Source organism: Lygodium microphyllum, chromosome 19 (assembly GCF_053477565.2).
Source record: "Lygodium microphyllum isolate KBCC chromosome 19, Lygodium_microphyllum_v1.1.10, whole genome shotgun sequence".
NCBI classification, from domain to species: domain Eukaryota; kingdom Viridiplantae; phylum Streptophyta; class Polypodiopsida; order Schizaeales; family Lygodiaceae; genus Lygodium; species Lygodium microphyllum.
This window is the reverse complement of record NC_141153.1, coordinates 111,463,130-111,476,124: the sequence shown is the minus strand read 5'-3', so window position 1 is coordinate 111,476,124 and position 12,995 is coordinate 111,463,130. Positions and strand designations below refer to the sequence as shown.

General features: G+C 40.4%; 1 protein-coding gene across 1 annotated transcript in view; it reads left to right on the top strand.

Annotated features, from left to right (window-relative positions):
* The window catches only part of LOC148020272 (nudix hydrolase 25-like), a 28,443-nt gene extending 16,852 nt beyond the window's left edge, over positions 1-11,591 (top strand). The window contains exons 4-6 of the mRNA XM_087700936.1: positions 9,414-9,508; positions 10,839-10,953; positions 11,070-11,591. Coding sequence (XP_087557062.1) covers positions 9,414-9,508; positions 10,839-10,953; positions 11,070-11,183 — 324 coding nt within the window. The 3' untranslated portion in view covers positions 11,184-11,591. The remainder of the gene's footprint in view (positions 1-9,413; positions 9,509-10,838; positions 10,954-11,069) is intronic.
* Positions 11,592-12,995: the final 1,404 nt, after the last annotated feature.

The window sequence follows — 12,995 nt, the reverse complement described above, 5'->3', positions numbered from 1 at the left end:
CACCGACGTGCTAAGTGTAGACGTGTGGACCCATCTAACCAGGCGGTCCATCATCAATGTCCGCATGTATTGAGCTTGTCATCTCAACACTCCCCCTCAAGCTCAACTGCATCTCTACAACTCCAAGTAAGCTTTGAAACTTTTGAAGCTTCTCTGTACCCAATGCCTTCGTGAAGATGTTAGCTATCTGATCCTGTGTGCTGACATACACCAAGTCAATCTCACCTGCTAGTACCTTCTCTCTCACAAAGTGGTAGTGTACCTCAATATGTTTTGTCCTGGCATGGAACACAGGGTTCCTAGCCAACTGTATACTGCTCATGTTGTCACAATAAATGACAACTGGATCTTCCACCGGCACATCCAAATCAACCACTAACTTTTGTAGCCATACTACCTCACATGCTGCAACAGCAACACCTCTATACTCAGCCTCTGTACTCGACAAAGTAACTGTAGATTGCTTTTTGCTGCTCCAAGCAACTGCTGCACTACCAAGAGAGAATATGTATCCGCTGGTAGATCTTCTATCAGACATACTACCAGCCTAATCTGCATCTGTGTATCCAAATACCTGTACATCTGTACCTGCCTCATAGAAAAGTCCATAATGTAATGTGGACTTCACATATCTCAATATGCGTCTGACTGCATTCAAATGTGGCTTTCTAGGTACTTGCATAAACTGACTCACAAGACCAACAACATAGCTCAAGTCTGGCCTTGTAATGGTCATGTAGATCAAACTCCCCACTATCCTCCTAAACATAGTAGGGTTTTCTATCTCATCCCCAATATCAGCACTTAACTTTACATTCTGCTCCAATGAGACTGAAAGTGGTTTGCATGCTGTCATACCATACTTGGACAACATATCCAAGCCATACTGTCTTTGGGACAGCCATATACCATTATCACATCTGATCACCTCAATGCCAAGAAAGTACCTTAGCTCACCTAAATCCTTCATCTCAAACTTCTTCTTTAAAAAGTCCTTGACTTCAGCAATCCCACTATCACTATCACCTGTAATAATCAAGTCATCCACATAGATGACTATGATGACCAAACCTGCATCTCCCTTTCTCACATAAAGCGAGTGATCAGCATCAGAAACATAAAAGCCAATATTGACAAGATACTCTCTGATCTTGTCAGACTATGCTCTAGGTGCTTGCTTGAGCCCATAGAGTGCCTTCTTCAACCTGCACACATAGGTGGGATGCTCTAAATCTTCATAACCTGCTGGCTGATCCATATACACTTCTTCCTGCAAATCACCATGCAAGAATGCATTCTTCACATCCATTTGCTGTAACCTCCAACCTTCGGCTGCTGCCAAAGCAATCACACATCTGACAGTTGCCATCCTAGCAACTGGACTGAAGGTTTCACCATAATCTATGCCATATGTCTGGGCATAGCCTTTTGCAACCAGGCTAGCTTTGTACCTACTAATAGAACCATATGCATTGTGCTTAATATTATAAACCCACTTACATCCAATAGCTTTCTTGCCCTTCGGCAATGATACTAGACCCCAAGTCTTATTGGCCTCTAATGTAGCCATCTCCTCATCCATTGCTGCATCTCAATGAGCATGATCAACAGCCTCCTCAAAACATGTGGGCTCAACATCCTCAACTAGTTTCACCATATAAGCATAATGGTGAGCTGCATAACCTTCAAAACCAAATCTTTTAACAGGGTATCTCACCCTGCTAGACCTGCGTGCCACTGGATCACTCAATGGAGTCTTTGCATTAACACGTGCTCTCTGCACACCTGGAGTCCTCACTGAAGGAATGCCAAGATCATCCAAGCTCTCTGAGCCACTGGAGTCTCCATCAAGAACTGCATCAATGCCATCTGACACTTTATTCTTTCCTTTGTCTTTACCTGTAGTGCTACTAGATGCACATGAAGATGTAGAGCTACTCCTTAGTCTCCCAGACCAAGGACTACCAGATGACGTTTCTGGTCCACTAAGAGTTCGTGATTCTTGCTTTTCAGCCTGCACATGAGTGTCATGATCATTATCATCATCCAATGCATCACCACTAGATGCATACCAACTGCTCATTTCATCAAAGATGACATCCCTGCTCACTCTGAACGTACATTTGATAGGGTTATAACAACGATACCCTTTCTGCTCTAAAGAGTATCTAATAAAGACACACTTTTCAGCCTTTGGATCCAGTTTCTTTCGCAACTCATCTGGCACATGAACATACGCAATGCAGCCAAACACTTTCAAGTGTGAGACATCAGGCTTCTTACGTGTAAAACATTCTTCGGGGGTCATACCATGAACTGCAGCTGTGGGAGTTCTGTTCATAATATAAAGAGCAGTATGAACAACCTCAGGCCAAAAAATGCTTAGGCATATTCTTTTTAGCCATCAAGGCACGTGCAACTTCTGCAATATGCCTGTTTTTCTTTTCTGCAATCCCATTTTGCTGTGGGGTATACCTGCATGCGAACTGTCTCTTTATCCCATGAGACCTCAGAAAATCACTGAACTCATTTGAGAGGTACTCTTCCCCTCCATCTGACCTCAAGCATTTTACTTTCAAGCCTGTTTCTCTTTCAACTGCAGCCTTGAAAGTTCTAAAGTGCTCAAACGCTTCACTCTTTTCCTTCATAAAATATACCCACCGCTTTCTAGAACAATCATCAATGAATGTGACAAAGTATGAACTGCCTCCAAAAGATACATTTTGTGTAGGCCCCCAAATGTCTGTATGCACAACATCAAGGATATTTCTGCTTACATCCCTGTCATGTGAAAAGGGTTGTCTTGCCTGCTTACCAAACTGACATGCTTCGCATACCTTATGAAATTCTGCAACTCTAAATATAGGTAAACCTGTAACCAACCCTTTAGATTGCATTAATTTCAGTCTTTGTACATTTGCATGTCCAATGCGTTTGTGCCAAATTTCAATATCTGCAACAATACCTTTTCCTTTAGCATACATAGCAGCATTCATAGTAGGAATTCCAGCATTCAGAGTAAATATACGTCCAACTCTACTTCCCTTTGCAACTAACCTGCACTTGTCATTGAAGTCTTCTACAAAGCAGCCCTTTGCATTAAATCTCACTTGCAGCCCTTGCTCTACCATTTGACCGACTGACACCAAGTTCTTTGTAATAGATGGCACATGTAATACATCTGAAAGACTCTTTGTCTTACCATCATGCAAGGACAAGGGAACTTTTTCAATATGTGAAATTGGGTGGCATGAATCATTACCCGTCTGCACATAACCTGCATTTTACAAATCCTGCATCTCTCCAAACCATTCTGCATGGCTGGTCATATGATTGGATGCACCTGAATCAACGTACCAAACATCATCATGTGTTTCCTTTCCTCATATGCTGCATAACAAACAGACGTTCATTTTTATCTTCATTCTGTCGTGAAGACGATGCATAGTTTCCTTGCTGTAACTTACCACTGCGGATATCATCTTTCTTAGCATAACATTGGGCTGCGATATGACCTGTTTTGCCACAGTAATGGCACACAATACCAGAGTTGTTAGAACCTCTGTTCTGCCATCCACCTCTTCCTCTAAAGCTTCCTCTGCCTCTAAAGTTACCACGACCTCTTGAAATCTGCATATCGCCAAATTGTTGATTCAATTTGTTTTGCTGGTTGTCACTACCACGTCCTGTACCACGGCCTCTTGAAGAGAACTTGCCACGTCCCCTTCCTGAACTGGAGTAGAAAGCTTGGACTTGTTCACCACTTTTTTCAGATGTCTCACTCTGCATGTTGATCTCTTCAGTGATCATAAGGGAGACCAACTCATCGAAATCTGGAAATGGCTTTTTGACATATACAGAAGTTACAAAAGACTTCCAAGTCTTTTCATTGTTAAGTCCTCCCAAGGTAGACGATACTAAATCATCATCATCGGGCATTGCATCAAACGCTGCCAAGGTATCTGCAATGCTCCTTACCTTCAGTGTATACTCATTGATAGACATCTTCCCTTTCTTCAATGTATTCAACTCTTGCTTGAGTTGAATCTTTCGTGCCTTTGTATTTACAGAAAACATACTTTCAAGTATGGTCCAAGCTGCATATGAATTCTCTGCATTTCTAATATGTCCCAGCATATTATTGTCAATTACTGCAGACAACCAATATATGACCTTTTTATCTTTTGCATTCCATTCCTTCCGTGCTTTTGTCTCTTCTGCAGTTGGAGGATCACTCACCTCTGGCTCCTTTTCTTCACTTGAAACAAACTCGTAGAGGTCTTTTCCAATAAGGAAGTTCGTGACACGGAACTTCCATGATGGGTAGTTGTTCTTGTCGAGCTTCTCAATGATGGGGCTTCCACTGTTCTCTGCCATTATCACAAAATTAATACCAAACAGCAAGTAAATCTTCTGCAACCCTCGACCTGTAGTGCACAGCAATACACCAGACAGCCTTTTTCACTGTCTACACAACAATATATGCAATCTGGAACCAGTTTGTAGATAAACCTTGTGTTTACTTGCTGGTAAACACCTTTGAACTTACAGATCTGAAATCTGTAACCTGCGCACCCACTTTCGGTCAATATAGTCGAAGTCACAGTGTACCCTGAAACTGCTGTCCGCAACCTTGCGGCTCTAAAACGGGGCTAGAAACGGTCTCAGATGCCCAAAATAACTGCGGGAAAGCCCTAAGGGCTATTTGCAGAGTACACAACGCTCTTTGCGCATATAAAATCTCACTGCAATCTGAGATTTAGGCGGTATCCAAGAGAGAGAGTGGAAGATTGGGAGAGCTTCTTACCCGTGGATTTCTTGCTCGAACCTTGCTTCTTCTCCTTCACTTCAGCCTTCGAAATCAGCCTCTCTCAGTGGCGCGGCTCTGATACCATGTCAAGAATCGCGTGGTGGGGGGACTTGCTCAAGATGCTGCGCCGAATACACACAGAATGCACAAGGAGAAGCTCACTCAAGAGACAAGAAGAGAGATGGAGGCCAAAACGTTTTCTTCCTGGTCTCTTCTTCTTCTTCCACACACTTTACAATGTACACAAAGTATAGATAAGATACAACATAAAGGAAAGTGGCCTCCTAAGTCAAACAATGCATAATCGACTACACTAGTCGACTGGCGCTATAACTATGCCAGCTGTAAATAGGTGTAACAACTTGAATATAATAAGTAATGAGTCAGTGGCCATGTGTGAGTCATAATGACCACCGACGTGCTAAGTGTAGACGTGTGGACCCATCTAACCAGGCGGTCCATCATCAATGTCCGCATGTGTTGAGCTTGTCATCTCAACATGAATGGATTCCGAATTGTAGCAAGGTAGCCTTCGGATGTCAAACACCAGCAAATGCAGCCAAGGAAGGTTGGACTTGATGCAGATGGCAGTGTAGGAGAGAGAAACACTAAAAACGCAAGTGAGGAGAGAGAAAACAGCAAACGTAGGTGAGGAGAGAGAAAACAACAAACTCAAGCTGTAGGAGAGAAAACAACAAATGCAAGTTGCATGAGAAAATCTGCAGGGTGGTAGCTAGGGCCTACAAATACAGCAGTATGCTGACGTGGCAGGTTGTATGACAGTTGGGTGACGGACAACAACGATTGCTTGGTTGGAAACAATAGCAAACTGATGGAGGGCTGGACACAGATGCCATATGAATGAAGGTTGCAATGGACAGCTTGGATTGCGATGTTCTTCGTGAATGAGGTGTGGACAACAAATTGAAAACACTTGAAACCTGCAAAAATGAGATTAAGGCTGAATGAAGGGCAGTATACTTGTTTTTAGAAAGTTTAGGCCCTCCCAAGTAGGTTTGTGCTTATGGGATACAAACACTCTCTAGGAATACATTTCTTTTAATTAAACAAGGTTTTTTTTCTTGATTAAGCATGTTTTGGGTTTGTTTAATTGAAGCTAATGCATTTTTAGCTCAACACCCCCTCTCAAGCCCAACAACAGTGCTATGAGAAGTAGGCTAGCCAAGCCCTTTCTTTTCCTTTATCTTTTACCCCAAGGCATCCCACCCCAAAGGAGCCAAAGCATTGGACAAAGGATGCACCTCGAGTGTCTAATGGTCTCTTTGGAGTGATCATTTGGACTCCCTTGGTAAGATAACCATTGCCTCTGTAGTCTTAGTAGGCCTGTGAAGAAAATACCTTAACACACAAACTCAAATAACACCGTACGACAAAGCATAGACTGATAGAAGAACATAGTTAGGGTTAGGGTAAATCAAAGACAATAAACACAAAGAATGAATGAAATGATATGATTATTGAATATACAATGCTCATGTAGCAAACACACTATGCAATGAATGAATATTGTATGTGAAACTCTTGTATCTTAAGGATTAGGGCAGGGGTAATGAGTTGGAGAGGGTATCGTACTTTGAACAGATTCCGAATTGTAACAAGGCATCCTTTGGATGCCAAATACCAGTAAACGCAGCCAAGGAAGGTTGGATTTGATGTAAACGGCAGTGCAGGAGAGAGAGAGACTAAAAACCCAGGCAAGGAGAGAGACTAAAAACGCAAGCGAGGAGAGAGAAAACACAAACACAAGCTACAAGAGAGAAAATTTGCAAGGTGGTAGTTGGGGCCTGCAAAGGCAGTAGTATGTTGATGTGGCAAGTTGTACAATAGCTGGATGACCTATAGTAGCAGTCGCTTTGCTGGAAAAAGCAGTAAACTGATGATGGAAGGCTAGAAACAGGTGCCAGATGAGCGAAGATTGCAATGGATAGCTTGGACTTCGATATTCTCCGTAAACGGGGTGTGGGTAGCAAGCTGAAAATACGTGAAACCTGCAAAAACGAGATTAAGGCTAAATGGAGGGGAGCATACCTATTTATAGAAAGTTTGGGCCCTCCCAAGTGGGTTTGTGCTTATGGGATGCAAACATTCTTTAGGAACGCATTTCTTTTAAATAAACAAGGTTTCTTTCTTAATTAAGCATGTTTTGGAGCTGTTCAAGTGAGATTAATGCATTTTTAGCTCAACAGTATCTCGGCAATGGAACCATGAAACTAGCCTTCCTTCCATGGATGGGTAGTAATTCCTTGATTACAACTTAGTTACAATAGTAACATTTATTACAAAATTTAGAAATGCGAATTAACTTACAATCTTGGACAATGGACATCCTGTTGGCCCCAAAACTAGCGCCTCTTTCGGTATTTCTCTAACTTAATTGAAAAAGTAGTTGATGTACAATGGGATTCTCCCAATCCCTTTTAGTATTTCAATCCCTCTTGCTGTCGAAAATGACCAGCAAGTCTTCAATTAGATTAGTTGCTTGATTCGGGCAGTGAATTGGCCTTCACCTGCTTTGATGGAGATGGAAAAGGCCCCAAATTCATTGATTTGCTGTTTGCTCCACCTCAATTTAATTGAAAACAACTTTAGCCTTGTTGAATCCAAGACTTGGAGCTTCCAATTTCTAGCACGCTTTTTGAGGCTGCTGCTAAACCCTAATTTTTGCTATAGATTGGGGTTTACAACAGAGAAATCTAAAATTTCTCAACCTTTGGTGATCTCAATGCTGTAATCTTCGGAGCAAGGCTGTGGAAAGGTTGGGAGATGAGAGAGAATGTTGAGGAAAGAAAATTCAAACTTTCTTTCGCAAAGAATTGAAGAAAGTCAGTCATTTGCTGCTGCTGCTCTATCTCAACAGCTTGTAGATGTAAAAAACTGAAGAAAATCAGTCATTTACATTTGTTGTCCTGTCTGAACAGTTTGTAGATAAAAGAATTGAAGAAAATCAGTCATTTACTATTGCTGCCTTGTCTCAACAGCTTGTAGATGTTATCACCTATTGTTGATTGGTCTTTTCTTGCCCTGGGCTACCTTAGATGATCCTCCAATGGCTGAAAATCAGACCAGTAGCATCTCCTCTCTCTCTCTTGTAGGCTGAACGCACTAAAAATTGGCTCGATTCAGTCTCTAAAGATGTTTTCAGTCTTGCATGGGCATTTTTAGTAGCATCTCCTCCCTCTCTCTTGTAGGCTAAATGCACTAAAAATTGGCTCGATTCAGTCTCTAAAGACGTTTTCAGTCTTGCATGGGCATTTTTGATAAGTGGCAACCTTTCCAAATGGTTTTTCCAGTATTATCCATAATTAAATATTATTTTTAAGTCTTTAAATACTAAATATTAATATAATAATTATTTCGGTGCTTAGAAAAATAATTTGACTAGCCAATAATTAAATTGACTAGGCAACTTTCATTTTTGAGTGTCTTTTTGTCAACTTTGACAATTAGATTGGTGTTAGCTACCATTAAACGCCACTTTTCTAGTGTTACCAACTGACACTTATGGCCAAATGAATGACCTAGGGCAACAATTGACACCAGATACCATCAAGTGCCTGTGCGGCATAACTTCAAGCAACTTTTGCCTTTGACATTCCGTGATTTCCTCGAGTCCCAGGCTCATAAATTTACTCTAAACCCACTTACATCTCACTTGTGCAATATTTACTTAACCATGTGATTAAAAATTAATCCACATGTTAAGTGAGGTTTCAAAAATACATGTCCTTATGACAATGTTGCTTACGGATGCACCTATATAGGGAGTATTAGTGACTCTGAGCCTTGCTTGGTTTCTACTCTACATGTAATTCCCTATGTTGTATTGTTTCTTTCATTGAATAATACAAGAGTATACCTTGCTCTCACATATCATGTTACCTTTTTGTGTTGTGTTGAGCAAGTGATTGAGTGCTATGCCACCATTGCTTCAAGGTAGTTTCCTCCATTCAGAGCTTTTATCTTTTGATACATGGCGTGCTGGAGGGTATGTACGAGCTACTAGTTTCTTTTGCCTGTTGAGCTTGTAGTTTTTCATCCATTTCTGTGAGGGGGATCACTACTGTGCATCAGCAATTTTTGCTGATATTTTGGCACCTTCACCTCTTCATTTGACTTGCATTCTCTCTTTTTCTCTCTCCTCCTTGTAGCTACTCTTGGAGGCTAGCTATACCTCTCCTTTCCAGCAGGGGTCTAGTCGTCATGCTTGCCTACACAGTTTTGGTGGACATGTACAATTGAGCCTAGGGCAGGTGTATTTGCATTTTATTCTAGTGGTGTTGTCGTTTGGGGGATGTTGAACTTGGGCCAGGGTGTTTTGCGTGACAAATTATGGAACATTATTGACATGATTAGGGCTTGCTAATGCAAACTAATGATTAATTTAAATGTTGAATACGATATGATTGCAATAAGTCAGCTCATTGCTAAAGTTTGTGTATAGGTGTGTGAGATTTATGATTCCTAAGCTGTCTGAAGAGTATGGTTTTGCATTTTCTCCATCCCTTTAGATAAGTTTAGCGGCTTGTTGAGGTAAAACAATTATTAAAGCTGCTCTTATAGAATTGTTGATTTATGATTGTAGGTGTCTGAGTGGATGACATATGACTTTCCTCCAGATGTGAAGGGGAAGATAACACAAATGTGGGGCAAAGAATGGAATGGTCAAGCACAAAAATGGTGGGTAATTTTCACACTTTTCACTTAAGAATGTGTATATGTCTGTGTACTTACTTTTTGTGGATTCCTTCGTATGTGGATATATGTGCATGTATATACAGCTACCGCACATGATGTTTGTGTGTAATTTACACCCACTCTCGTTTCCTCCCCTTGACCTACTTTTATCAAGATTGCCAGTTCTTGTCCAGTTCCTTGGCTGTTTTGACAAGGTGAGAGCTTGGTGAGCTATGAAAATGGCTACCTCAACTCCTCGTATCGTGCAGCAGGAATGTCCAAACATGCGTGTGCTACCTGATGTTAAGGCCATAGTTAAGCTCAAGCTTTATGGTCCATGGACATTCTTAGGATTGGCTGCCTCGATTTGTTCTGATGGCACTGCCAACCATGTTGTGCCCTAGTCAAAATGTGCCAGTTCTTTCATGACTCTTGAACTGGCTATGATGAATCTAAAATTTTTAATCTATTCCTGCAACATGGCACCTGCTTGTTTATATCGTACGTGCTCTCTGATCATAAATATCTCTGGGATGGCTCCTCTTTAAGGGGGCCTGTTGATTGGCCCACAGGGTAGTGCAGACTAATTCACCATGGAAAGCTTAAAGTATATTGAACCATGACCATGGAGATCTGATTGGCTGCAGTCCTACATCTACTGGCATGGACACATATGGTGTACCCTTGCAAAACTGGGCAGCATGAACCAGCTGCAGCAGTGGGTTCATGCTGCACACATGTGCACAAGTCCGTGAGAATAAATACCTTGTGCTCCATTTTGTCGTATGTCCAGTGTGGTGGTTGGGGACTGGTGGCATTCAGTTTTCCCCTGGTGGGGGGGGGAGGGGAGGGGGCTCATCGGGGTACATGTATATGTTAAAAATTTATTTAGTGCAATAGTTTTGATATATTATAAAATTAAACACATCTGTCCATGGTCAAATGATGTGCAGCATTTTAGTTAAATAGCTGCTTCACAACAGTTAGGTTGATGGTTCAAATCTGGAATCAAGGGTTCACCCATTTCGAATTCCATTTTTATTATTCCGTGCCAATTTTTGTTAACTTCAAATTTTTTCAGGAGGGGCACTGGTGATGTTAACTGGCATATCCCAGTCATGCCTCAGAAATGACAAAACGGAGCACAAGTTATTTATCCTTAGCCCACACAAGAACACAAGCACACACACACACACACTGAAATACACATACATGTATGTATGTATGCAGGTATACATTTAGACACACACACACACACACACATCTAGATCAGAGCTTTCAGAGCTAGTCTCTGCACATTTTCTATGATGTTCTGAAACTCTGGTTTTTCCAGGTTTCTCTTGAGGTTTATGGGTGATGAAAGTGAAATAAACCTTGATGGTGATGGGCTTGAGAGGCCAGAGTTTTTGGATTGGAAGTGGACATCTCCAGATGAAGTTATAGAAAAAGTAACCTTCAAATGAATTTCCATGTTTAAATGTTTAATCACTCTTTAGGCTACATGTGCTTCACAGGCCTCTTACTCAGATTGCTGATGATTGCTTGTTTATTGTACCCGATCCAGGCTGTTAACTTCAAAAGACCTGTCTATGAGAAGGTATTTAAGGTCTTCAATCCAATCCTGACCTCTAAGGATGATGCAAATGGCATCCTTATTCATGCAGATGAAGTATCATGAAATAAAGGATGCAGAAAGTATTACCATTCTCAGAAGTATCTCCAATTATATTGAGCTTCTCAAGTATATTTCCTGTGTCATGCTATGTTATATTAGATTGCTGAAGTCACATCCAGAATGAATTCAGCTCAGAGCAGTAATTTGCAATGATGGTGGCAGGCATTTGGCTGCTACATCTGCATTCACAGTGACAATTTCCATTTAGCATTTATCATTTATTGTTCATCAACAGTGACTATTGTTTTGAGAAGGCTTTGGCAAAACCTGAGTTGGCTCCCAAAGCAAACTTCCAGACTGTACTTGTGTCGGCTAAGGAAACTGAGGTGCATTATTTAGAGAAATCACAAATCTCAGGACATGTCAGTAATTTTCATCGTCCTTGACATGTCAAAGGACCAATTTTTTAAAACAAATGCTTTCTTGATCTTGCAACGATTAATCTAAATATTATGGTGTGGATAGGGTAAAGGAGTCAGTAGTCGAACAACTAAGAGTTTGCAAATGGTTCTTTACTATTTAATAAAATTTTGAAGGTCATTATTAAGACATGCATCAATTTTACCTCTATTGGAGAAAATGATTTCAGTTCTTCTTGATCCAAAAATTACACTAACATTTGCTCCACAGATTTCCATGTAAAGAAAAAAAACCTTCTAATATATGACAAATGCAAGCCAAAGTAGAAATAAATGTTTGCTAATAATAAAAAGGTTTTGAACCCTTGTTTCTTGCAAAAGTCGAAAGCCACATTGCACTCTTGAATGCACTTTGCAAAAGACGGTTTTGATTGTAACCCATAAGGATTGACTTGAATTTGGGTTCTTAATTCGAAGCTAAGGTCACCTATTAGCTTAACTAGCATTGGTATTTGAGCCACAACATTTGCAACTCAAATCGAAGCAGATCAATGTTGCACTTGGTTTTTAGTGAGTGAGAAATGAAGGTGAACAATACGCGTCGATCTCTCTATTTGTATGGTATATACTTGACTTCGGCTCATTAAAACGACATTGATTGGGATTTAGATCAATACATTAGGGACATACATTTGGTCACTTTTTAATTCTATTGTATGGAAAGAAAACTCTCGGCTTATCGAGACCACCCAAATGTAAGATGGACTCATTGGGGATCTTGTCCTTTGGTTTTTCTTTAGGGTATGTTTCAGTTATCTAATTATCTTAACACATTTATGATTGATATGTTAAGACAACTTTCTTAATTAATCGTTAACATTGGTTTTTTCACATAATTTGTTGTCACAAATATAGTTACTGTTAAATAATCCTTTGAAGATGGTTACAAAACAATGTATTTATTCTACATCTTCTTCAAGATGTGATACCAACTTAGCATTTTGTTCTTAAATTTGGGAGTCGTTCAAATCTTAGGCACACAATCCATCAATTCGTCCTTAACTAGCATTAGGGTCTTTTTGGAAGTCAATCTTGGGCTCGTAGGGGTTAGACTAGTTCTTGATAGACTTAAGGGATTTACAACTAGAGTCCTCTTAGTATCCTAATCGTCTCCTAGCCTAATATTTTCTCTATGGAGAGATCTCTCACATTTGGGGTCAGTCTTTGCTTTCAACATGGTCAAATAGTTCCTTAGTGGGCTTTTGTCACTAGACTTTGGGAAGGTTTAGTGTGTAACTAAAAGTCCATCCATGAGGATACAAGTACCTTTCTGTAAATACACAATCAAGCTATCAGTCTAACTTCATCAGTTATAAAAAAACATTTATTTTTCATAACCTCAATCCAAACAATCACTTTGAATACTCCATAAAAGATACTCAATTTATATTGGCAA